At 45.2% G+C, this 27,536-nt stretch overlaps 1 protein-coding gene across 6 annotated transcripts in view; it reads left to right on the forward strand.

Annotated features, from left to right (window-relative positions):
- Nucleotides 1-15,885, forward strand: part of SH3RF2 (SH3 domain containing ring finger 2) — a 127,199-nt gene extending 111,314 nt beyond the window's left edge. For 2 of the 6 annotated variants that reach the window (XM_004042754.5, XM_019028373.4), the window contains exons 6-10: nt 897-988; nt 2,200-2,370; nt 9,138-9,370; nt 12,966-13,324; nt 15,526-15,885. In XM_004042754.5, coding sequence (XP_004042802.3) covers nt 897-988; nt 2,200-2,370; nt 9,138-9,370; nt 12,966-13,324; nt 15,526-15,801 — 1,131 coding nt within the window. In that variant the 3' untranslated portion in view covers nt 15,802-15,885. Of the gene's footprint in view, nt 1-896; nt 989-2,199; nt 2,371-9,137; nt 9,389-12,965; nt 13,325-15,525 lie in introns of all 6 variants that reach the window. The other 4 variants (XM_055387298.2, XM_055387296.2, XM_063706847.1 and 1 more) reach the window with 3 other exon arrangements.
- Nucleotides 15,886-27,536: the final 11,651 nt, after the last annotated feature.

The following is a 27,536-nucleotide window of genomic DNA, read 5'->3' on the forward strand; positions in this document are numbered from 1 at the left end:
ATAGGCACCTGCCATCACACCCAGCTAATTTTTTTAAAAGAGATGGGATCTTACTATGTTTCCCAGGCTGGTCTAGAATTCCTGAGTTCAAGCGATTCTCCCAGCTCAGCTTCCCAAAGTGCTAGGTTTATAGGCATGAGGCACTGAGCCCGGCCTTCCAGGAGCTTTTATCATTTTATCATTATTGTTTCCTCTTTTATCCTAGAAAAGTGAAAGGGATTCAAATTCAACTACTATAAGTCATTGGATAGGCGTGTGTGTGTGTATATGTGTGTGTGTGTGTGTGTGTGTGTGTGTGTGTGTTTCTAGCAATAGTCAATAATAAGAATATGGGCTCAGAACTTGGACTACCTGATTTTAGATTTTCTTTGTTTCATACTAATTGTGTGACCTTTCTTTCCCTCTTTGTCTCAGTTTCTCATCCAAATATGGGGATTATAACAATTCCTTTAATAACGATTAACTTAGCTGATACTTATAGAGTACTTAAAACTGCCTAGTAATTGCTCAGTTCTGAATCGATATTAGCCACCATTTCATTTTCCAAGAGCAGGTTTTCATAGAGGGAGATGGGTGGGGTGGGGAGAGGGACAGGAGGAGGAGCCTGTGTAGGGCCCTGTGGACTGTAAATTGGACGGCTCTTCATCTTCCACCCTATCTGAGCAGTCTTTTGGAATGCAGTCCTGGCATGCCACCCCACCAGGCCATAAGCCAGCTCCTCCCCACCTCCCTGTGCCCACAGCTACAAACCACAGAGAGGACGCACAATGGGTGGCAGCAGGCATGGCTGTTGGTTTTCAGCTGTGTCAGGTCTTTCTATGTAGCTGCTCTGTTTGCTGTGGGCCTGGGTTGTGGCATTCATTGGTTCTGCTTGGCTGTCTTTTCTGTCTGTGCAGGTCAGCACTTATCACCCCGCACCTGTCTCTCCAGGACATTCCACAGCCGTGGTCAGTCTGCCTGGCTCCCAGCAACACCTCTCAGCGAACATGTGAGTAAAAGGTTCATCCCTTCACCCCAGTCCTGGCACAAAGGGGTCATCTTTACCATGTACAGTGGTGATCTAGCATCACCATTCCCAAAACATCCCATCCAGAGACAATAGGTCGCCTTCCTTTACCACTTCCAAGTGAAATAATGGTGAAAAACAGAAATTAGAGCCAGGCGCAGTGGCTCACACCTGTAATCCCAGCACTTCAGTAAGCTGAGGCAAGAGGATTGCTTGAACCCAGGAGTTCCAAACCTACCTGAGCAACATAGTGAGACCTCATCTCTACAAAAAAAATTTAAAAATTAGCCAGGAATGGTTGTGCACATATATTTTCCTAGCTACTTAGGAGGCTGAGGCAGGAGGATTGGTTGAGCCCAGGAGTTTGAGGCATCAGTGAGCTATGATCATCCCACTGCTCTCCAGCCTGGGCCACAGAGTGAGACCCTGTCTCAAAAAAAAAAAAGACAACACAAATTAGCAAACCACATCACTCTTAGCTCATTATTTTACAAAAGTAGAAAGAGACTGGAAGATTATATACCACAACATCACTGGGAGATTGGGTATTGAGCAATTTCTACTGTCTTGCTTTAGATTCAAAATGTTGGGTCATAAATACATGTTGTTTAGTAAACAGCAAAAAATAAATATAGCATTTTAGAAAGAAAAAACAAAACAAAAAAAAACCTTGTAGAGAACACTCCCCCATTCCTTTTGATAAAACGCTCCAATGTCTCACAGTCCTTGGAGTCTGGAGGGACTTCCTGATGTCTGAGATGCCTGGAGGCCATATACTGGTGATCCCTGAATCTGGCAAACCAATGGATTGTTTCCCGAATGCCTTTGATCAGGTAGCTATTCCCACCTCCACAGCCTCATCAGTCCTCATTGTCTTTACCCCCTGACTCATACTTGGATATTACCTGCCTGATTCCTGTGTGGACTTCAGTCACAGCTAATTTTTTGTATTTTTAGTAGAGATGGTATTTCACCATGTTGGCCAGGCTGGTCTCGAATTCCTGACCTCAGGTGATCCACCTGCCTTGGCCTCCCGAACTGCTGGGATTAGAGGTGAGAACCACCGCACCCGCTCGACCAAGAAGGTTCTTATTGCTAACCACTGGGCAGTCTCTCTCCACCATTCCCCCACTCCATGCCCCCCATCAGGCACTTCTTCCTTCCTCCCTCACCAGTTCTCTGTGTCTTCCCAGGTTTGTAGCCCTGCACTCCTACTCAGCCCATGGACCCGATGAGCTGGACCTGCAAAAGGGAGAAGGTGTCAGGGTCCTGGGGAAGTGCCAGGATGGCTGGCTCAGGGGCGTCTCCTTGGTCACCGGGCGAGTCGGCATCTTCCCAAACAATTACGTCATCCCCATTTTCAGGTGTGTCGCCTCCAATCCCAGACTTTGGGAGGTTGGGCCACCCTAGGCCAGGGGCCATCTGTGGGTTGAACTGGTGGAAGACCCAATGCTCTTTCAGAAAACAGGCCAAGAAAGCGCTTTTTGCTCTATAACCCACCTATCTCTTTTAAAACAAAATAGCAAAACTAGTTATCTTTTCTGTAGCCCTTCACAGCTTACAAGCACTTTTGTATCTCTTAGCTCACCGGCTGTGCCCAAGAATCCTCTAAGGTAGATATTATGTTACAGATGAAAATGGTGTGCAGAGTTAAGCAACTTGCTCAAGAACTGGATGTCAGGTTTTCTTCTGCACAAATCCCAGGAACCCCACTTCACATCCTCTATCCCAATGCTCCATCTAGTGGCGTGATGGGAAAATGTGGTCAGATGACTTCCCCAGAGCACCTTGGGAAACTTCTCAGGCTGCTAGAGTGACCCCTAATCAGAGTTTCCATGAACTGAGACCCCTACCTCTTCCTCCACACCCAAGATGAAATGCTAGTAACCCTGCAGGGCCTCCTCCCTCACAGCTTTTCCCGATCTCTTACATTGTGTGGCATACTGTTCATGTCATTGACCCCCTCTTTGTCTTACCACCTCATACCACTGCCACAAATGCACCTAGACCCCAAAACTATCCATGACTCCTCCTGCCTCCACCCCCGATCAGCCCAAGCAAACCCTGTCTCAAGGCAGTGAGGCTACCACCACACATCCAACACTGTCTTTATGACATACCAGAGGGTCACAATCACAGGGAAAGAGCCCCTTTGTATTCTGTGCGCGTCAGACCTAGTCATATGCCCACTTTTGGGGACCTTCATTCAGGTGAGCTGCCACGTCCGGAGGAGGGCAGCAAGAATGGTGAGGAGAGAGCAAACTATATCATAGGAGAAACCGATAAAGAAACTGGGGTTATTTAACCTGTAGAAGACAAGGGACAGAGGGATCACAATACACTGTGTCAACAGGGCAGTAAATTTGTTCTGAGAGGGGGCAGTGGAGTGGACCAGTGTATGCAACTGGTCTTGGTTCAGTAAACCAAGACGTTCAAGAACATCTTGGTTCAATAAAAGGCAGCTTTTTCTAGCCCATAGATTTTTCCAACCAGTCTAGCTGGTGAGGTGGTGGACTCTCTTTTTAGAAAGAGTGCAGGCAAAATCGGCCTGAGTCCTCATAGATCTAAAGTTGTATAAAAAGATTTCTTCACATGGCAGAAAGTCAGGATAAAAGATCATAGCTTTTCCTTTCAAAGAAAAGTTCTTGAAATTTGTTACAAAGTTGTAAAATATCCAAGGGCAAACTGAAGTCTATAATTGATGCTTTAATTCATTTAATTGGCAAATATTGAGTGCTAACTACATGGCAGGAACTTTTCCAGGCACTGGAGAAATACCAGTAAACAAAATATACAAAATTCCTGCTTACAGAAGCTTACATTCTAGTGGGAGAGACAAATTTTTTAAAACCAAGATATTTAAGTAATCTTTATGATGTGTTAATTATACTGGCTAACAAAAAAATCAGCAAAGGAGGATAGAATTTTTGGGGTTGGTTACAATTTTAGATAGGTTGGTGAGAGATGGCTTTGCTGAGAAGTAAGAAGGAAAGCAGGAGCCAAGCCATGTGGATCTCTGAGGCAAATGTCCAGACTAAAGACACAGCAAGTACAAACAAAAGACCTGTAGTAGCCCAGGTGCAGTGGCTCATGCCTGTAATCCTAACACTTTGGGAGGCTGAGGTGGGTGGATCACCTGAGGTCAGGAGTTTGAAACCAGCCTGGCCAACATGGTGAAACCTCATCTCTACTAAAAATACAAAAAGTAGCCGGACGTGGTGGTGGACATCTGTAATCCCAGCTACTGGGGAGGCTGGGGCAGGAGAATCGCTTCAACTGGGAGGGCAGAGGTTACATGAAGCCAACAGGATTGGATTAGAGCAAGCAAGGGGGATATTAGAAAGGAAGCCAGAATGGTAATAGGGTAGCCAGGTCATAAAGAATTTCCTAAGTCATAATGAGGGGTTTGGCTTTAAGCCTGTTGCTGGGTTTTGAGCAGAAGAGTAACATAATCTTAGTTGTGTTTAACCAGAATCCCTGTATTTGCTGGGTTGAAAATAAACTATACAAAGGAAAAGGGGGAAGCAGAAAAACTAGCTAAGAAGATATCATAATCCTGGGGAGAGGTGATGGTGAATTGAACCAAAGTGTTAGCTGTGGAGGTAGGGAGAAGTGGTTAGATTCTGAATACACCTTAGACAACAGGGTTTTCTAACAGATAAAATGTCAGGTGTGAAAGAATAGAGGATCCAAGGTGAGACCAAATTTTTTTCCCTGAGTGACCGCAAGATGGAGTTGCCTTTAAATGAGATAATGACTGCTCCATAAAAGGAGCATGTTTTGGGGTATGGAGGGAAGTAAAAGCTTAGTTCACAGCAGACTAAGCCTGAGATGTCTCTTAATAATCCAAGTAAAGATGTTGGTAAGCAGTTGAAAACATGAGTTTAGCATTTAAGAGAGAGCTCCAGCCTTGAGATGCTATTCAAAGCCCTGAAATGAGATGAGATCATCATGGTGGGATGAGTTGTATCCAGAGAATGACAACGAGCCAGAAGCTGAAATCTTCAAGGAGTGAGAGGAGAGACTTGGAGAGTAAATGCTGACTGCAGGAAGGTGGAGTGGTGGGTAGTCAAGTCTGATAATATGAGTCAAAGCTGGGAAGTATTGAGGAGTGTGGGAAATGGCCTAGAACTGACAGTGAGGAGCAAGGAGGATGCCTACCCTAATTTATGAACGGTTTCTTCCATGGCTTTAAAATGAATTCCCCAGGGCCCATCCCTACGACTAGGGCATTTGCTTATACATCAGGCCTTAGTCCTAAATCCTGGTTATACCATCAAAGACTCAGTAGAATAAGAGTGACCGTATGCTTTATCATCCAAATTAGGACACTTTTGGGCAGGTATCAGCTGAGACTCTCCTGGGAAAATCAAGCCGTGTGGTCATCCTAAATAGAGTGTGTGTAGAATTTCATCCCAGTGTATTTCAAGGCTCCAGTTTTCATTTCTCTCCTTGGCCAAGGTCGGTCTATTGTGTTCTTGGGCAAGTCATGAGCATCTCTACTCACCCCTTCTGAGATGCCTACATGTCAGGCAACAGATGGAGTTTCAGCACAATAGATTGCCATTGAGTTCTCCCCTCACTCCCAGTTCAGGGAAATCTGAATATATGCAAATATTGAGGTGCTACTAACACTGAGGCATGGTTTTGTTTATGGGGAACCAACATTCTCAGGAAGAACAAGTGCCTATTAGAGGATATGCTCCTGAGGGTTCTTAGGTGGCAGAGGATCAATGCTTTCACCGTGTTTATACTTTTTCCTTGATGATCTCTCTAATGCAAAAAAAGGCTCCCATCCCCACTAATCTCCCACATGAATGATACATACCCAGTCCATCTATCTGTGTGCAGGTGACCCTTGTTCTTAACCACCATTTCCTTGGTGGGAAGTTTACTTCTTCCCATGTCTCAGGGATGAATAATACTGTCCTTGTCAGCTGAATTCCTACTATTATTAGCAAGTTTTGTGTAAGAACTGAGTGGATTGGGCTACATGTGCTAGGCCCCTTTCTGTTCTTTGATTCTCTGTGTTTGGGTCCTTTTCCCCCTAGCCTTTGTCTTCTGTTTATAGTGATGGCTCTTCACTGCCATCCAGCCCCCCTTGGTGTGTACTGCAGCCTTTTATAAAACAGCCAGGGCCCAAAGGTGTGAGCATTTGAACCTATGCTCTTATTAACATCATCACCTAATGAACTGAGCCACCCAGAATTTGGGGATAAACTAGAGATTATAATTGACTAGAATGCTAGGATTTCAATTTAAGAGCCAGAAAGTGAGCCTTTCAGCTACCAGGAGAGGAAAAGGCTGTTGTGCTATTCTGTGGTCCAGCCCTCTGTGCTAGATGATGACACCAACCTGTCCAGGTGTTATTGACCACAACTAAATCTCTGCCACCATGTTGCCTCTTCCCAGATCCTGGAGACTTTCACTGGCTCAGGTTATACAGAACATTTGTCAAGTTTTCATCTGTCCAGCATCTAAATCTGCCTTCAATAGCAGCCACATCCCTTTGGGTCTCCTCTACTGTGTGTAGTCTTGGTGGGAGGCAGAGGTTTCCTTTCTTTTCAGAGGCTGAAGAAATGCAATCCTCCTCCTCCTCCTCCTCCTCAACTCATCACCACAGCTAAGGGTCAGGCTCAGCCAATATGACATTCCCTCTTGGGACTTGGAAACTTGAACAAGGGAGGAAAAGATGTGGGCAAAGTTGAAGACCACTCAATGTGAGAACACCAGCCACAGCATATGATTGGACTCTTCCTGCTGCTGAGCTCCCTGTAGCCTCCTTGGATCTTGTTTCCAAGTCCTCTACTCTTCTTCCTGTCCTCCTAATAAATTCCCTTCTGCCCAGTTAGCCAGGATCTTCCTCTTTCTTGCAACTTTCACAGACATATGCCTACCTGGTGCCTTATGGGTGGAGAAAAGTGACAATTGGGCCACCACTCATTTGCCTTTAACTCTACACAAAGCTATACAAAAGTTGTCAAGGTCCAACTATTCTCCTTACTGGGAGGCTGCTGCCAGTGGTGAACACAGTAGAGCTGCTGTTTGTGATGCCCTTTTTGAATATTGGGCCAGCTCTTAAGGGCTAACATCCCAGTTAGAGAAAAGGACGCAGGGACCTGCACGGTGGAGCAAATCAGAGGCAACATCCACTCTTCCCACCTAAGCCCAGAATGCCTTTCAGTCTCTCCATCTGGAAAACAAAGATCATAATGTCTGCAGGTCTGGGGGTGTCATGGGGGTTAATATATGATAGCAAAGTGTTTTGACATTGGAAGAAAGTGCAAGATAAGTGCTGAGCTTTCTGCCAAAAGACATAGAGGCACTCAGTGTTGGATGGGAGACTTGGGATTTAGAAGTTCCTGGAATCCAGCTCAGTGCTGAGCTCAGAAAAATGAGGTCACACCTTGCTCTATAAAGAGTCATTCAAAAAGGGGACTGATGGAATAAGGCTGGTGTGGGCCTAATTAGCTGTATTCTGCCCTTGCTGCTGCTGCTGCTACTGCTGCGAAAAAATTTGGAATTTGTCTTTCCTGTTGCCAGTCCACTTTGCAGCATCCAACACCTTGAGGCCTCTGTTCAAAAGATAGGCAGATCAGTTGCACTCTGGCATGGAAGCCAATGCTGGAGATTTCTTCCCACTGCCCAGGCCTTGTCCCCAGAATATAGTCTGATCTCTCTCTAATGAACAGCCATACTCGTTTTCACTGACAACACCACCATGGGGACCAGAGACAGGTTGAAGTCCCCTTGCTACATGGGTAGAAGTCCCCTTGCTGCGAGCATCAGTTCCTAGAGCATTTGGTTGAATATACTTCTCAGGTAGCATTGATCACAATTAAACAATGCCTTACTTATCTTCGTACAATACTGGCTTGTTGTTAAACTACATATTACTTTGTCAATCAAAAGAAGGAAAGACAAAGAGAGAGAGGAGAAATGAGGGTAAATGACCTAAAGGAAAACTTGGAGGCATTGGTAAGAAGGAAACCACTTGGCATCTCTGTGTCAGGGTCTTAGTTGAGTTGGTTATTCCCAGGAAATTAGCAGAGGTTACTTAATCAACAGGGTGACAAGGTGATTAATGGACTGCTCAATAGGAAATGTGATGTTGGGAATGGATTGGTAAAAGGGCAAGAAAGGCATGTAAAATGACAGTCACTCCCCATGGAGTTCAGGGAGCTGCAGTCTGGAAACAGTGGATAAGGGATTGTTGTTTCATAAAACTTTAATGAAATTCTTGAAAATCATAGCCCAAGGCTGAAGAATTAGTCTTATGGAGGCATGTGTAGGGCCTACCAGCTGCTTTAGTTCATTTGTTGCAGGCAGAATAAAGGACTTTTCCTGCCACCAAATGATGAATGCTCCAACTAGCCAGGAGGTGGTATAGCTCACTGGTAAGAACAGAGAGCCAACCTAGACCCGGGTTCAAGTAGCTGCTTGGGCAACCAACTGTATAAGTCTTTGTGTTTTTTTATTTATAAAATAGTGGCACTAAGAGTACCTAGCTTAGAGGACTATTGTAAAGAACCCATGAGAAAATATGGGCAAAGCACTTGGCCAATACCTGGCATACAGTAAGCACTCTATATGTGTTAGCCAAAATGACGTGTCAGTGCTGAAAGCAGCATAGCAGCCATTTAACAAATGTTTATTGATCCACAGTATATGCAGAACACAGATATATAAGTCATACGAAATCTCTGCCTTCAAAGACTTTGGAATTTGTGAAAAAGTCACTGACTCAACAAGAAATTGCCACTGTAAAACGAAATAAACACATATAGGATCTTATGCTCTGAGCTTAAGAGCTAAAGGGATGTGGGGTGAGGAATGATCAGAACTGGAGTGAAAAAGGATGAAATTCAAGTCTTCTAGCTCCACCAAGGCCTTGATATGAGCCCCGCTTCCTTCCCTCAGCACACCCTCACAGTTATCCGGGTGTAGGGAGGTGGGGCCAACTTTAGTTAAGCTTGTAGTTCACAAAACGGGTGTGTATGGGTGGGAAGAAGGTGAGAAGTAGCCACATTTGGTATGTGGTTGGGAGCTGATAGGTTTTTAAATAGGACTCTTGACTGAACATTTTCTTTCTCTATTTCTTCTCTTAAAAAAAAAAAATTTCCAAAACCAGAAAGACCTCTAGTTTTCCAGACTCCCGGAGCCCTGGTCTCTACACCACATGGACGTTATCCACCTCCTCTGTGTCCTCCCAAGGCAGCATTTCGGAAGGTGATCCACGGCAAAGCCGTCCCTTCAAATCCGTCTTTGTGCCCACTGCCATAGTCAACCCCGTGAGAAGCACAGCCGGCCCTGGGACTTTAGGACAAGGGTCTCTTCGGAAAGGGCGGAGCAGCATGAGAAAGAGTAAGTGGTGGCAGAGAGGTACGTGCCTAGAGCTAAGTGATGGGGGGATCTGACCCCGGGGTACACAGGATGCTTTTTGCAAAAACAGGATCTTGGCTTTAAACTAAGCCCCTGCAAAGGGTATTATACAATTCCCAAATGACGAGTTTTATTGAATGAAGTCATACCAACTCAAGGTGATGGCCCTAGGTTACTTCATACATGCTTGTTGAATGACTGGGGTGATGGCAGCCCTGAGCGCCAACATGTAATTAGAACATGGCCAACGTGGACACTGGCTCTTATTAAGACACAGTGATGAAAGCATTTGCTGGGTCAGTGCTTCTCAAACTGTACTCCAAGGAATCCCTCAGCGGGTGCCACAGGAGAAAAAGAAGAATGGGGTGGATGGGCAGGGCGTGGGAGTAGGAAATGAGGATTAAGGAGGCAGTGATCAGAGCCCCTGATTCCCACCATGTTATTTAAGTAATTAATGCATAGAACTTTTTTAAAAAGGTTTACAGTATACGAACTGGAAAAAAGCAAATCTCCCTCAAATCCTTAACCCTGAGTCCCAAGTTCTCTTCCGTAGATAGATAGATGGAAACACACACACCTGTTAACCATACTCACTGCATTGTTCTACACCTTGCTTTATTTTTACCATCATAACATCCACATTGCACACATGGCAGTACATACAGATTCTTGAGAACTATGCTTTTGTCTCTTCACATAGTGAACTTCTACATAAGATTTCCTTTTCAGGCATTGTAAAAAGTGTTTGAAACCCAATTCTTCTACAAAAATCAAGATTTTACTTTCTTATACCTCTGTAGAAGAAGACAACAAGCCAAGCCCAGAAAATATGATTTATTCTATGTTCCCTGAATTAAACTAAGCTCTGCGATCTCTCTTGTGATCTTAACAGATGAATTAACATGAAAACGCAATAGGATTGGTCAAGACAGAAGAGTAACGTGTGGGACAATATGCCCCTTTTTAAGGAAAGACCCCCCCTTAAAAAGAAAGCACATATCTTAGCTTCGCTGTCCAGTGCCTTCATCTGACAGCCTGTTTGACCACCAGTCCCATGACTCTGGGCACTTCATTCCACTCAACTATGCCTCCCTCCATCACCTTCCTGTACCTCCCTCCACCTCTCCCCACAACACACACACACAATAAGTAATCCCACCACAACAGCCTTGGGAAAATGACTAACTTCTTCTGCCTTCAGTTCACTCTTCTGTAAATGGGAAATAAAAATTCCTACCTCATCAGGGTTAACTTAATAAAACAACCCATATATGGCTGATAGCACAGTGCATGGCACATAATAATCTGTCAGGAAACATTAGTTTTTTATAGTATTTTTTATTACTATCATTGTTACTGCAATCAAGATCATCTTTGGTCCATCCAGAACATGAACTCACTTAAGGTTGAAAAGCTCATACACGGCTGAATGTGTGTGGCTCACACCTGTAACCCTAGCACTTTGGGAGGCTGAGGTGGGAACATCACTTGAGCTCAGGAGTTCAAGACCAGCCTGGGCAATACAGTGAGACCTCATCTCTAAAAAAAATTTAAAAGAACAAACCAAGTATGGTGGCACTTGCCTGTGGTCTCAGCTACTTTTGGGGCTGAGCGGGAGGATGGCTTGAGCCGGGAAGGTTGAGACTACAGTGAGCTACAATCTCCTACTGTACTCCAGTCTGGGCTGTTAGTGTCTATATATATATATATATATATATATATTTGATTTAAAGAAGGAGAAATGTTCACACTCAGTCTAGACCACTTAGGTATGCAGAGTTGCATCCTGAAAGCAATTGCTCACACTTTCCTTAATATACTCCCTCTCCACCTTTGCAAAATCTTGATTGGCATGGAGCCTCGACTGCTTGCATTGTATACACATGTAATAAGAAAGCATTAAATCTCTTGGAAATTAGGAATTGATAAATAGATAAGGCATAAAGCCAATTTTTCACACATTTACAAGAGCCTAAGGACATGTCTGCCTGGTGCTGCTTTGACTTCCCAGGTCCCGGAGGCTTTCTCTTTCTCTCTTTTCCCAAGATGAGGCTGGCAAGCTATCAGTCTCTCCAGAGCAAAGAGAAATGGCAGGAGAATTGACTGCGTGAAACTCACAGGGCCGTTAGTGGAAAAATAAATGTCTAAATTGAAAGGGTCACACTTGTGTAAATGGTGACTGGCTTGCTTGCAGCAGCGAGGACACCGACTGTGTTTAGCGAGTGTCCTGCTTTTCATGTACACATCTGGCTTAATAAGAAGTCACGATGCAGACGTGGCCTTGGCTCAGACCCTCTGTGCTGGACACAAATGACTTTGATTCAAACTCAAGTCCGTGGAGTGTCACAAAGGACTAACAATGCTGGCTGGGACAAAACCTACAGCTTCTCTAAATGCTGAGGGGCCCCTATGGAGAAATGGCCCAGTGTGTTTCTCATGGGTGTCTCCTCCACTTCCCCACAGAATGCAATGAACTCCTGATTCCCCAGGTCACCTACAGGATATATGTCCAATGGATGGGGATCTCCTGCCTTCCAGAGAATTTGAGGGGAAGAAATGACCTTTTCCTGAGACAGGACCATCTCAATTAAAAAAAAAAAAAAAGGAAAAGAAAAACAATGAGCTCAGTAAGGGACAAAACCAAGCTCTTGGACCTTGCATTTTTAGGATATGTGATCCTTTACCCAAAAATAATGATAGCTAACAAACATGCGGCATTTATCATATTCTAGGCACTATCCTGATACTTTGCACACCAAATAGAATGCAATCCTTACAGCAGCCCAATGATATACTGTTATTATCTCCAGCTTACAAATGAGAGAACTGAGGTGCAGAGAGGTGACGTGACTTAACTCATCCCAGGCTTTCCAGGAGGAGGTCTGATTCCAGATCCTGTCATGAGACATTGCAAAGCCCATCCTCACAGCCCTAACTGTGGAATAACCTTTCCAAATTTGCCTTTGTCTGCTGTTGTGCTTGCCTAGCACTCACAGTGATTTCCACTCACCCTTTCTCCCTGCAGCCCCCGACAAAAAGCAACCCCCACCTGCCACATGTCTAAAGCTTCTGTCAAGATTTTCACAGCAAGTCGCTGGGCAGAGTTTTCCTCTCTCCTCCTCTCTTTCTCCTTTTCCTCTCTCTCATTCTTCTCGGTTGCCTCTCCTTTGTGTTTCTCAGTGTCTTCTATTTCCTATCTCTGATTCTGTCATGTGTTTCCTATTTGGTCTGACTGCCTCTGTGTCTGCTTCACGTGTGTGTGTGTGTGTGTGTGTGTGTGTGTGTGTCACAAGGCAAATGGAAGCAATATACCTTCTGACAGCCCCCCTACACACACACACACACATACACACTCACACACACCATTCAGCCAGAGAGATATTTGCTGCCAGCATCAGCAAACAGCACTAAAAAAAGAATAAGGTCACCTTTGAAAGACCCGGAGAGAATGTGAGTGCAGTCAGATTAGGAAAGCGCTTATCTATTCTGGGATATCAGGAAGCACTGCTTACCCAGCCCCACCCAACCTACTGCCAGCCGCCCCTGCTGCTGATCTCTCTGTCCTATAATTCCCCAGATGGATCCCTGCAGAGACCCCTCCAGTCCGGGATCCCCACTCTCGTGGTAGGCTCCCTCAGACGCAGCCCCACCATGGTCGTTCGGCCTCAGCAGTTCCAATTCTACCAGCCACAGGGGGTCCCCTCCTCCCCCTCAGCCATGGTGGTGGAGATGGGGTCCAAGCCTGCCCTCACGGGGGAGCCCGCCCTCACGTGCATCAGCAGGGGCAGCGAGGCCCGGATCCACTCCGCGGCCAGCTCCCTCATCATGGAAGGAAAAGAAATCCCCATCAAGAGTGAGCCTCTGCCAAAACCGCCCGCGTCTGCCCCACCATCCATCCTGGTGAAACCAGAAAACTCAAGAAATGGCATCGAAAAGGTAGGATCAGAGTGACATTGGGGGCCCAACTCTTTCGATCCCGTACTATGCATAGTGTCTCAGCTCGGAGATTTTAGTGTTTGTGAACAAGGAACCAAAATTGCAGCCTCGAAAGAATCCTCACACATAACACTCCTCCTCCCCAACTCCCCACTGAGCCATGGCCAACATCCCCACATCACCCACGCCCTCCCTACATGTGTTACTGATTCGCCTTTATGTTTCCTGAATATTTTATACATCTTTTGAGGCCCAAAAGTGTCTTGAAAAAAAAGCATGACTTTGGCATTAGATGAATCTTGCTTTGAATTCCAGCTCTGCTGCTTGCTAGCTGGGTGACTTTGGTCAAAATACTTCACCCTTCTGAGTCACTTAGTTTGCATAATCTGTAAAATGGAGGTAGAAAGAGTAATGTCCACACAGTAATGGAGTGGAGATTAAACGAGATATGTGAAGTGCTTACATAGGGTTTGACACATAATTACGCATTGTATAAAAGGGGCAACTGAGGCACAGGATAATGAAAGTGACATCGAGGTCACACTGAATGATAATGACTCCAACTACCTTATTGTGACCTCTGTGGCAGACGTCAGATCTGTTAACTTCTAGTCCAGGATATTTCCCACTAGAAGACATGAGAGTTTTTGTAAAAGGCTTATGTTCTCAATAATATCCTTGAAGCAGGAGGAATAGTGGGAAGAAAAGACAGTAAGAAAGTTAGGTGATGCTTATTGCTGTCTTAATTTATGAACATCACCATCATCACATCATCGCCATCACCACCTCCATCACCACCGCCATCAGCATCATTCCACCATCATTGTCCATTCCCCTCAGAACGGAAAGAGGATGCGATTCCCCCATTGGTTAATCAGTTATCGAATACTAACAAGCTGGCAGGCACTGTGCTGAGTACTTCATGTGTCCCATCTATTTAATCCTGACAACAACCCTCTCAAATAGGCATTAGTTTCATCCTCATTTTTAAAATTAGGAAATGGCAGCTCAGGGAGTTAAAGAGCATTACCCAAGACCGCACAGTTGACACATATGTGTGGAGTAGAATCCAGATCTGATGCAAAACTCATGCTCTTACTGCTAAGCTATAAGCTCATAGGGAAAGGTATTGGAAAAAGCACTGACAAATATAAAGGCTGGGAGTTCTTATTCTGAATTATAGAAATAATTCAGAGTTTTCTAGGCCCTAGTTGCCCATTACTCCAAGCTTTTAGATACAACTATAAGCATTTCATAAATGCCCAGACCTTGGCTAGATATTATGAGGATCAGAACGTATGAAAAAACTCAGATCTTAGTGGGGGATACTAGGGTTGCATTACATGGAAGAAAGACATCATTCCTGAGCAGTACCACAGAACACTTTATTAGGCCCTGAGATAGAGACTGGCTAAAGCAAATACTGTACCTATAGGTGCCTGGCAGATATATAACAGGCTAGGAGATGTGAAAGGAAAGAGGAAGAGGGGGAACTGGCATAAACTGGAGACCTTGCATCTCATATAAAGGGGGCACTGCTTCTCAGGTCCAGCCAGCTGTTGTCAGAATGAGCCATAGGCCCAGTGCGTCAGAGCTTTGATTTTTTTTTTAAGAGACATATGAAATTCTGATTTTTATATGCAATCTCCCAATTTTTATGTGTTGGCGAGTCGATCAAACCCTCAAACATTCTGCAGGCTAAATTCAGCCAGCAGGTGTCCAGTTTGCAAACTGTGCTCTAAGGATTTATAAGGCCATTATGGAAATCTCTAAATGGAGTCATCAGGAGAGAGGCCTCAAAGAAAAGGAAAGCCTTGAGATTGGCCTTAATAGTACGTAGAGAGGAGAGAGGCAAGGTAAATTTCTTTAATCTTCCAGAAGGGATCATACCCTCTTGCCTCAGGCTGTTTTTATAGGCAGTGGCCTACCCTATTTCTCCCAGATAAGTCCTAATCCTTTTGTGGTTCTCAATTTAAAGCCTCTGGGAAGACTTCCCTGGCTTCTCCACTTCCAGCTGAAGTTAGATGCTCCTCTGCATTCTCAGCATCTTGTACTTCCCCCATCTTAGCACTTGACACTCATGGTAGCCACAGATATTTGCAGAATGAACACATAAATGAGGCATTTCAAGTGGGGACAAGCATGGGGAAATAGACATCTCCCACCACACCTGTGTCCATTTCCTCTCCTTTCTCTTGCAGCAAGTCAAAACCGTGAGATTTCAGAATTACAGCCCTCCTCCCACCAAACATTACACCTCCCATCCCACCTCCGGAAAGCCTGAACAGCCAGCCACCCTCAAGGCGTCCCAGCCTGAAGCAGCGTCCTTGGGCCCAGAGATGACCGTCCTATTTGCCCACCGAAGCGGCTGCCACTCCGGACAGCAGACAGACCTCCGGAGAAAGTCAGCTCTTGGCAAGGCCACAACCCTGGTGTCCACTGCCTCAGGCACGCAGACCGTGTTTCCCAGCAAATGAACCTACGGGTGGCTTTTCCTAGACCCCAAAGAGGTGAATTGCATTTAAATACAGTCTGCCTGCACTGAGGGCATCCTGCCATTCTTTGGGGACTTGAGCATGGGTCCTTGTTCTTCCTATTTCACCTCCAGGGAAGCAAAAGTGGGAGCAGAAATTCCTGCCCTGGGTGGGAGGATGGATGGCATGGCCTTCCAAACATACAAACACAATGATTTGATGCCACAAAGCTTGCTTACTCAGACCAAGGAGTGAAAAATTGTCGTGCCCACTTTATGCCCCAGCATGGAGTATGTGGCCTCTTGTCATCCCCGTGTTACTGTGTAGAATTTCTATGGTGTCCTAAAGGGGGCTGCGGCAGGGGTGTGACAATGGTGGGATTGTTGGCGTTGCTTCTTTGACCTTACAATATCCTCAACAAGCATTAGAACAACTTCTGCCAACTTCTGGGGCCTGTACACTGGCCACTAGTAGCTGCCATATCTTTTTCCCTCTGTAAAGTCATAATCCTGGCTGCAAAGGGAGGATTTCTGCACGGGGTGTGAGGTGGATACTTTGAACATTCTGAGAACCCAATAAAACTAGAAGGAGTCAGCTTCCTGAGTATGCTCCACTTAAGAAGGTCAGAGAGATCACTGAGTACCAAATATCAAAGGATTATCATACTTTAAGCTTCTCGATCCATTTTCCCACATATAATCCTATGCAATAGATAAGCAGAAAGCATGTGGCTGTGGATAGGGCCATGTATGGCATTATGGACAATTAATTCATCCTGGCTCTACAGTCTGACTTCAAGAAAACACAGCGTGCTTACAAACAATCTTATATGGGGTTAGGGTTTAGATATATAGTCTGACTTCAAGAAAGCACAACGTGGGCCAGGTGCGGTGGCTCATGCCTATAATCCTGGCACTTTGGTAGGCCGAGGTGGGCAGATCACTTGAGGTCAGGAGTTTGAGACCAGCCTGGCCAACATGATGAAACCCCATCTCTACTAAAAATACAAAAATTAGCCAGGCATGGTGGCGCACGCCTGTAATCCTAGCTACTCTTGAGGCCGAGGCATGAAAATAGCTTGAACCCGGGAGGCAGAGACTACAGTGAACCGAGATTGCACCACTGCACTCCAGCCTGGGCGACAGAGAGAGATTCTGCCTAAAAAAAGAAAAAAGAAAGAAAAAAAGGAAAGCACAACATGCTAAAAAAACAACCTTATATGGGGTTGGGGTTAGGATCTACATTTGGATATATATTGTTTGCATTGCAATATTCCTGACTTTCCCTGCTTTCTTCTCACTTGGGGCAGATGAGCTATTTCACTCACAAGGCAACAACACCAGTGCGAACATGGCAGCCCGAGGCTGGGGTGGGAGTGCTTCCTAGGGGAAAGCTGCTATAAAAAGGATAGGACAAAGAAGGCTGGAGGAGAAAACGGGGGAGAGGAGAAGGAGAAAGAGGAGGGGTTAAAGAAAATATGGAGGAAAGAAAGTAGGCATAAGAGTAAGAGTGAAAGAGGATTGAGGGAAAGCACAGGAAGAGGCTAAAGGAGACAAGGGGTGGGGCAACCTTACATTCCCTGACAGGGTGAGAAAAGAAGGACAGAGCCTGCGGTGAAGAATGGGGCAAAATTAGATGACCCCGCTAAGATGGAACTGACGTGAGCAGGACCAGCCAGGGAGAGCCTTGTAATCAGGGTAGAGGAGGCATCCCAGGAAGCCGAGGCAATGCTGTGAGACAACACATTAATTCTCATTAAACTTAATTGTTGTGATTTAACATTTATTGCATGCCCATCAATGTAGGCAGTTTAATGCAGAAATAACATTTGCTACTAAGGCTGGGTGCCATAGAAAGAAAGAAAAAGAAAGGAAGGAGGGAAGGAAGGAAGGGGGAGGGAGAGAGAGAGAGAGAGAGAGAGGGAGAGGACAGAGAGAGGGAGAGAGGAGAGAGAGAGAGAAAGAAAGAAAGAAAGAAAGAAAGAAAGAAAGAAAGAAAGAAAGAAAGAGAGAGAGAGAGAGAGAGAGAGAGAGAAAGAAAGAAAGAAAGAAAGAAAGAAAGAAAGAAAGAAAGAAAGAAAGAAAGAAAGAAAGAAAGAAGAAAGAAAGAAAAAGATGCAGGGAGGGAGGAAGGGGCATGTCTAATTAGACCTTTCCCCTAGATAGTTATTGAAGGTCCTGGGATTCAAAACATGTATCTTTTACACACCCACTCACACACTCGGCAAACAGAATTGTCCACAGACTTTTTCCAGACCTTAATAAAACAAAACAAAACCATACTCCTCCCATAAAATACTGCCATTGTGTCAGACCTTTGGGGCTGGTAGAGCCAACATGACAGCACGTTGTTCTAGCTATCTCAATCACGTTTGGGTCCATATCTCACAAACTTTGGGTCAATATCTGATTTGTGGACCCAAACAAACATGAGATATTGACCCATTAGGTCCACAAAATCAACATGCCCAAATCCATGTCTCATTGAACTAAATATAATAATCCAGATGGAGAAATGAGATAAAGTCACAAGGACAGGGAGGCATTATGTGATTTGTCAAAATATAAGTACCTATACCTCATCTTTACCCAAAAAGCACTCTCAATGAGTTTAGCAATGTTTAGCAGTCTACTCTACACTCAGAGTGGCATAGATATGGCATGACTGGCCGACCAAATATTTAGTCTATCCCTCAGTAGCAATGTATCCAGTTAATTTTTAAGTTTTGTGGCTGACAAGCAGGGTGCTTAGATGGAATGGAGATGTCCATGCCTTCCAAATGAAATGAAATATTCTTCTCCCACCATCTATTTATTATCTCTATGGGATAACCTCTCTGAGAGATGCAAACAACTCCAAGACTTGCCACCTCCACTCCCTCCAGTCTCTTCACCCATGTGCAGCATCAAACTCACCCTCTCCCAAAGAAAATCCCATCTTTGTGGAGTTTTAAGAGGGTTTGAAAGGGACAAAGGATGTTTTTTCCAAGTAAAAGTTGGCTTCACTGGCAGCTTTAACTCATTCATTCCACCAACATGCTTTGTAAATTTATTGTTTTATTTTTTGTAGAGATGAAGTGTCACTGTGTTGCCCAGGCTAGCCTCAAACTCCTCGGCTTGGCCTCCTCATGCCTTGGCATCCCAAGTGCTGGGATTACAGGCATGAGCCACCACACCCAGCCCCAACATGTTTTTAATATTTACTGTGTGCTAGACACAGCAAGGAAGATGATAAACACATCCCCTCATGTAATTTCCACCATATCCCTATAAGGCAGGTAGATTGTCCCCATTTCAGAGCCAAGGAAACTGAAGCTTGAAAGTTAACCACAGATGATGGCAGAGCAAGGACACAGTCTCAAACTGTCTGACTTCAGAGCCCAACTTGGGACTTGCTCCATGAACCAAAAACCCATCCTTGACTTCAGGATGCTGACTCTGGACTGCCAGGAGGCAGCAGAGTGCATTTTTGGCTGCAAATGCGAAAGAGCCTAGAACGCTCGGCTGCGCACAAACACAGTTCAGGTCTTCATTTACCGCTTTCTGGCCATGGGATGTCAGGCCGGTTACTTCATCTCTCAGAGCCTCGTTTTCTTACATAGGAATAATACAGTGTAGTGCCAACCTCAATGGGCTATTATGAGGATTATCTGAGATAATGATACAAAGTGACTTAAACAGTGCCGGCATCATGAACACCTAACAAATTTTAGACTGGGATGTTTTTAAGCAAGCAGGCTGTTGAAATTTCCAGTGAAGAAATTCTAACAGAAGGGTCTGCCCAGGACTGTGGTGCTAAAAGGAGACTGACACAGACTAGTCTTGGAAGTCAGAACACAGTCTAAGCTGAGTCCTGAAGGAAAAGAGAGAGTCAGATACACAAAGTGGTGGGAAAAAGGGTATTCCAAGCAGGAAAAGATCTTCAGCATTTGGGTTTAAATGTAGCAATGGACCCAAATTCACTTAATACTTAGAGGAATTTATTCCCTTGTGGAACATTCCAGAGATCCCAGGTAGAACCTCAGCCCCTCAAGTCTGAAGGTGAAAATTCCATCCTGTGAGAGCATCACCCCTCAACTAAGGTTCAGACAGTCCCTAGGAAGAGTGTCCCTTTGCCCTGTGGTCAGACTCTGGCATCTTGGTGCTATGAAAAGTGCTAAGAGTAGGATTTGATTGGGGGAAAACGGGAGACTTCTGAGTGGAGAAGGCGGATCATGCCCAGCTGGGGACATACTCTGAGGACCACACCTGAGGAAATGGTCCCATTGAGCAGCATCAAGATCCTTACTTAGGACTTGTCTCCTTCCCTTTGTGTGTGGAACCCGCCTCACCTCCTCTACCCTTCATCCATCCCACAGACAGGGCTTTCAGAGCAGGAAGAGTTTAAAGCAGCACCCCTACCTGTGTCTTGATGAGATGCAGGACTGACTCAAAACATGGCTCAGTGACCTCCAGTGTGTCTTGAAAAGTCAGGGGGTCCGTCCACACCAGGCCTGCCTTCCCCGGCAGCAGCAACCCAGGCAGCTGGATCAGGGTCAAGGCGGCTTCAAATAAATGAACATTCATTCTTCAACATACTGCGCCACAGCAGCCTGCTTCACTCACCCACGTGACCTACCCCTGAATTAGGCACATTCCCTCCAGAGACTGTGCAGGACCCCATCTCTCAAGTCCTCATAACCCCCTAGAAAGTCGCAGCTGAATACTTAGGGATCAGCTGATCCAGGACACTCAGGACTTAGGAGTGTAGTAAGCCTGGCCTGGGCCCTAGAGAGTCTCACACAGTAGTTTGAAGGTGGGTTCTGGGTGTCTGTGTTTTTAACAATATCCCCAAGTGATTCTGATTCACATAAAGTGTGAGGCTCCAATCCACCTTTCTCATATGGCATGGCAGAGCCAACATTCAGCCCTGACATCCAGCAGGAGTGTGGCAACACTGGTTGGTAGAATGTTGAAAGAGGTTTGTACTGATAGGTGAACAGTGGATGCTCTGAGCTCCCCAAGGCCTGCCCGCACCCACACCCCAGTCCTTCCCTCAGGTCCTCCCCATCGCTCTACCATCCAGCATCTAAAAGCTCAGGCCAGGTGCAGCTAAGACCTCCAGCAATAAAGCCTTTCTCCATTCCAATTGGCCGGTGCCTATGCCATCCTGGTTGCTAAATATCTTAACTGTGACCCTGGAGTACAGTGTAGGACCCAGAGAGGTCACTCAAAAGCTAAGAGCTCTGCTAACAAGCCCAGCACTCGTCCCAGCCCGCTCCTGACCACTGTCCAGCCCTTGACAATCACCTTCACCTGGTCCTTGGCCTAGGAAAGGCACTGAGTGGGAGGGAGGGCAGCTCCATGCTGGCTGGTCTGCCTTTCTCAGCTAACATCTTCAAAGGCCTCAGCAATGCCTGTGAGCTTCCCAGCTCCTCTGCCATTGGTTTGGCAGGTACGGAAGTTATCTGTTTCCATGAGAGGAGCAAGCATCCATCCTCATCTTCTCACCCACGTCTGACCACACAGGCAGCCACATAGCTTCTGGACTCCCTTCCTGAGAAGTGAACAGCTGTGGCAGGCAGAACGGCAAAGTCCTATCAAGTCTCTCCAGCTGGGACCAAGTGCTTAGCGAGCTGGCACGGGGCAGTGCCGGACCAGCAGCTGCCGCCACTGATGCTTCTCTTGTTTATATCTTGAGAGAAAAGACCCCGATTCTCTCTTTAGCTAAGAGAAGATAGTACTAGCACTTCCAGAAACCTCTTATCTGACCATGAAAGACAGTCACTTAGGGAATGTGTTTGGCAGGCAGGACCAAACCAGAGACGTTAACTCCAAATATCCTTGTAGCAAATTGGTGTCATGGAGAATAAATCATACAAGGACATTTTACTTGAAATAGAGCAATGTTAAATGATCGAGCAGACTGTTTTCGAGGCCTAGATTATGTCCTAGACCAAAGCAGAAACAGTGTTCCCAGGTGGCCCTATGCCCACTGATCTACACTTTGACAAATAGAAGGCAGCGAGGTGGGATCTTTTCTGGATTTGGGGCCTTCTTTCTGCTTTTCTCTCCTTTTTATTATTAAATGCTTCACACATATGAAATATATGTCTATACACATATGTAATTATACAGGATCATAAAAATAACCATATACCTGCCACTCAGCTTTTTTAAAAATAGTAATTGTCAATACCACTGAAGTCCAGTGTGTGCCTCTCCCAACCGCATTTCTTTCTTCTCCTCCCCACAACCTCCCTCACAACCACTACCCTGCATCCCACACTTATCCTTCCCATGTAATTCTCCCACACATATACCATATGGAATTTTTAGTGCAACCCATAGAGATATTTGGTAAACACTACTCAAAGCAGATATTGCAACCTAAGGCCGTAGATATTCTGCCTGAAGATTTGAGCTCCCGTCTGGCTTCTGTGCCTGAGATTCTAAGGCTTTGATTCATTGCTGGGAACTGATTTTGATGCACCAACATGTCTGGTTTTGAGAATTTCTGGTTTGGAGGAATTTTGTCAAGAATTTTTCCAACTACACCTGTTTTGGGAGACCTTGTTGCTTCTGAATGGGGAAATACAGGTTGTGGCCATGCCCAAATTGCTTGAGGGCTTTTAAGTGATTTGGGGGCTTTTAAAGTAACTCTCCTCTGGGCCTTGCCTGGGACCTCAAGGTAGCCAACCATAGAAACCAAAAGCAGCTTCTCAGAATCTGAAACTGAAATGAGATCTTGCTGCTGCTTCTGCTGCTGCTGCTGCTATTAATCTTTTAATAAATTATCATAAGAACCTTGTGAGGTATGCAGGGAAATGCTTGTTTATTTTTTGTTTTTTTTTTTTGAGACAAGGTCACACTCCCGTCACCCAGTCTGGAGTGCAGTGGCACAATCTCGGCTCACTGCACCCTCAACAGCCCCGGCTCAAGTGATTCTCCCACCTCACCCCCACAAGTAGCTGGGACTACAGGCGTGTGCCACCACACCCGGCTAATTTTTGTATTTTTTGTAGAGGTAGGGTTTTGCTATGTTACCCAGACTGGTCTCGAACTCCTGGGCTCTAGCGATCTGCCTGCCTCACCCTCCCAAAGTGCTGAGATTACAGGTGTGAGCCACCATGCCTGGCCTGAAAAATGCTATTTTTGCCTCCAGACTACAGATCAGAAAACTGAGACTCAGAATGTTTCAATTCCTTGTTTAAGATCACAAAACTAGTTTGAGGTATAATGGAAACTGAAAAAAAAAAAAAAAGCATCTCTGACTCCTCATCCAGCAATAATTGCCATCATGTATCAAGCACCTACTATATGCCAAGCACTTTACATGCTACATACATTGTGTCATTTAATTCTACCCAACCCTATGACAGAAGTACTGCTATTTTCCCATTTTGAAGATTAGAATTGAGACTCGGAGGTCAAATGACCTGTCCAAGGCAATAAGGACTAGAACCCAGGACTCTAAGCCAAAACCTTAATCCCTCTTCTCAATGGCAACTATCAACATGGTTGAGATTGGAGAGCATGGACAAATGAGATGTGCCGCTGAGTTTGCTAGGATGGGGCTGGAGATGGAGGAGGGTTTGTCTCACAGGGTCAAGCCCTCCCAGAAAAAAACCATGAGGTTAGGTTTGCTATCCAACAAGCAGGGGTGGGAAGTAAGATAACTGAGAGTTTTATGCACAGAGAAATCCAAAAAGCAAATCTACCCCTGCTCCAAGAGTTGCCAGACATAGCCAAGCCACTTGAAAAAGAACTGAAGCTTACAATGTGGTTCTGGATCATTGACATCAAAACACAATGATCATTTTGCATTCCCCAGGTCACTCTCTCTTCATGAGATTATTTCTGGTTTTGTCTGTCCTCACTCTAAATGATACAGAGCAGAGTCCCACAAGAAGAGGGATATGATCTCCAAAATGACCCCCACTTCCATCTCCTCTGCAGGAACAAAAGGGCTCAGAGAGCTGACATCTTCCAGTGTTCCTTGCTGGTGTTTATCCGAAGTTCAAATGCAATTTCTTTTGGGGGGTAGATACACACCCACAGATGCAAACTAATTAGGCAAATGGGGTCACTGCTGGATGGACAAGAGCTGCAGCCTGATAAGGACTAAAAGGATGCCAGCCAAGACCTAGGGAGAAAGGCAAAAGACATCTGCAGAGGCTGTTTTGTGCACTATGTGCATTTCGTGTTAATGCTCTTGGAATCAGTGCTAGCATGACCGACCGACTTAATGAGAGCCATTTTTGATGTCAGGGTTTGACTGCTATAGGTCACACATGTCCTGGAGGCTAGCACCATCCTAATGACCTTCCCATGAGAATCACAACTCCCTGACCATCCAAGAGGATTGTGAAGGCTATTTGCATTCAGGAGACCCTCACAAATAAGTAGAAAGGAAGCTTGAATCAAAATGTACAGAGGCAGCTAAAACAGGCCTGGAGGTCCAAAAAGGAATTCAAATAAATAGTGCCTTCAAAAGGTTGTACCCAGATTCCTGCAAGCCCCACCACCACCTTCTCTCCAATTCCATAAGAGATGTCTTATGTCTCTGTCAAGGAGAGGGTAGAGGACTGCATTGCCCGAAGAGGACATGTCAGTCACAGCTTAGATAGCGCTAGCCTCCATGACAAGGAACAACAGTCAAACAGTCAGAAGGGGTGATACTGTTTTGAAGGGAAGGCTAATTTTAGATATCAGAACTACATTTCTAAATATTCTGTTCTGCACATTCTATTTATAAGCTGAATTCTTTTTTAAGCATAAGTTGTTTTTAGATGTTGGCAAGTTTTGGAGCTTAGGACTTCTTTGTTATGGGGGCCTCCAACAGAGAACTAAAAGCATCAGTCAAGGACCAGCTATGTTCCCAGTCCACTAGAATGTCACAAGATCTGGAGAAGTAATTAATATAATAGCTGGGATGATGAGATTTGGAACTGGATCACCTGGATCTTTGTCACAGCTTTGTTACTAGCTATGTTTCCTTTGGCAAATAACTAAAGAAACTTGGAAAAGTGACACATCCCTAGACCTCGTTTTCTCATTTGTAAAATGAGGATCAGACTATGCACCTCCTAGTAGAGTTCTCAGCAGGATTTAGCAAGTTCAGGCATGTCCAGCTCTGAGTATGGTATTGGGTACATAGAATTGTTCAATAAATGGTAGCTATTACCATTTATTGGATGTAGAGGCACAATTCAAAACAGAGTACAATAGCAAGCTAGGCTCTATCAGACAGAAGTGAGAGGAGAGAACAGTGAGAGTGTTTTAGTTGTTAAGAGAGCTTCGTGAAGAAGAAAGATTTTGAAAAATGAGCAGCACAGAGAAATGTGACATGAAGAGGGAAGTGCCTGGACTCTGGAGTCATATATCCCTGAGTTCAAATCCTGACCCCACTTGTCAGCTATCTGACCTTGGACCAAGTTAACAAACCTCTCCGAGCCTTTCTTTACTCATCAGAAAAGTGGGAACAATAATCAGCACTTCACACTGTGATTGGGAAAATCAAGTGACACGAGGCCAGATGTTGGTATGCAGAAAGGGACCCAGAAGTGGTAGCTGTTGGAGAAATTTGCAGGATGACACAGGCTTGAAAGCAGGATGAGCAAGAAGAATGCTAAATATAGAAATAGAATCTCAGGCTGGGCATGGTGGCTCATGCCTGTAATTCCAGCACTTTGGGAGGCTGAGGCGGGCGGATCACAAGGTCAGGAGTTTGAGACCAGCCTGGCCAATATGGTGAAACCCCATCTCTATTAAAAATACAAAAATTAGCCAGACGTGGTGGTGGGCACCTGTAGTCCCAGCTACTTGGGAGGCTGAGGCAGGAGAATCACTTGAACCCGGGAGGCAGAGGTTGCAGTGAGCCAACATTGCACCATTGCACTCCAGCCTGGCAACAGAGCGAGACTCCATCTTAAAAAAAAAAAAGAACAGAATCTCTTACTAGCTGCCATTCATTAGTTGTGGACTAAATGCAGGTACCTAGTGAATCCCTTAGAGGGTTTGTAACTACAGGGTTGCTAAGAGCCCAGTAGAGTCAGATGACCTGGATCCAAATACAGGCCCCGTGTTTCCCTGCTGTGTCATCATGGGCAAGTCATTTAACTTTTCCAACCTGTAGTTCCCTCCCTTGTAAAATGCAGGTATTAATTGTGCTTTCCTCAAGTGGTTTGGTGGGGATTAAGTGAGACAATGTAAATAGTCATTAGCACAGTGCCTAGCACAAGAAAATACTTTAATGTTTGCTACCATTATCATTATTTACATTCATTTTCTCATTTAATCTTCACAAGCCCCCCATGAGTTGTATTATTGTCCCCTTGTCCAGGGCAACCGTTAGCAAAGATGGGGCCAGCTCTGAAGGATGAGAAATCTCAGCTTCTTTGTTCTCTGACCTTTCAGATAAGCTGGTCAATGGTGCCAGGGTTGGGGTAATATGACAATTATTTTTAAATGCATTTTATGCCATAATCCTCGTCAGTCTTTTCTCATCTGGTGGTCCCCACGGCCTCACCACCTCATCTGCTGAAGGTTTCAGATTTAGGGCTGTGTGTACCCCAGAATGCAGCCAGCAAGCACATTAGTGTTGCCCCTCTGGGCACTTGCAGCTTCCCAAGGTTGACACAGTTTATGAAATGTCCATTCTGATTTGCAAATAGGTCTGACACGGACATGCTTCCAGCTGGCTGGTGATTTCGATAACAACCTCTCCTCCTTGGTGCCAATTAACAGAAATTAAATGTCCCTGGCACACTTTGTAATTCAGAAAATGCTGATTAAACCCCCGCTGGGCGTCCATTATGACCTACGGGCTCCAGGCAAGTGCTGCTCCCACTCCATCTCCATTTAAAGTCGCAGAATGTTTTCTTCCTGGGCAAAAATCAATGTCACTTCATTCACTTATTCATTTTTTTTTCAACGGATATCAACTGAGCATCTACTATGGGCTATGTGCCAGGTGTTGTTCCGTACAGTTGGGATACAGCAGTGAACAACACAGATAAGCTTCCTACCTGCAGGAAGTGGAGTAAATGGCAAAGAAGCAGAAGAATTTCTACATGTCAGATGTTATGAAAGAAACAAAGTGATGGGACAGAGAATGGCTGAGGGGCATGAGCTATATTACGTAGGGTGGCCAGGGAAGGTTCTCCAAAGGGATGACATTCGAGTTGAGACCCGAAGACTAAGAAGGAACCAGACACGCAGCGTAGTGGGAATAGCAGGAACAAGCTCAACCTGTCCCCTGTCCATGAAACTCTCCATGGGGTAGGTTTCATTAACACTCTTTTTTTTTTTTTTTTTTTTGAGACGGAGTCTCGCTCTGTCGCCCAGGCTGGAGTACAGAGGCGTGATCTTGGCTCACTGCAAGCTCCGCCTCCCGGGTTCACGCCGTTCTCCTGCCTCAGCCTCCCGAGTAGCTGGGACTACAGGCGCCCAACACCACGCCCGGCTAATTTTTTGTGTTTTTAGTAGAGACGGGGTTTCACCGCCATTAACACTTTTTCATTTATCAAACATTTTTGATCATACAATAAGTATTTGTTGAATGAACAATTGGAGAATAAATGAATCCCCTTTTATCCTGACAAGAAGGCCTGTCATAGGAAGGATAAACATAGGGAAGATGCCACTGGAGTTATTACAAGCGGAGAGGCAAATTACCGCCCTTTCCTCCACCGCGTTCCCCATCTCTACAACGAGGGACTTGGCTTAGGCACCAGCATTCAGGACTGTGAGATCTTA

Source organism: Gorilla gorilla, chromosome 4 (genome assembly GCF_029281585.2).
Source record: "Gorilla gorilla gorilla isolate KB3781 chromosome 4, NHGRI_mGorGor1-v2.1_pri, whole genome shotgun sequence".
In the NCBI taxonomy this organism is placed as follows: Eukaryota; Metazoa; Chordata; class Mammalia; order Primates; family Hominidae; genus Gorilla; species Gorilla gorilla.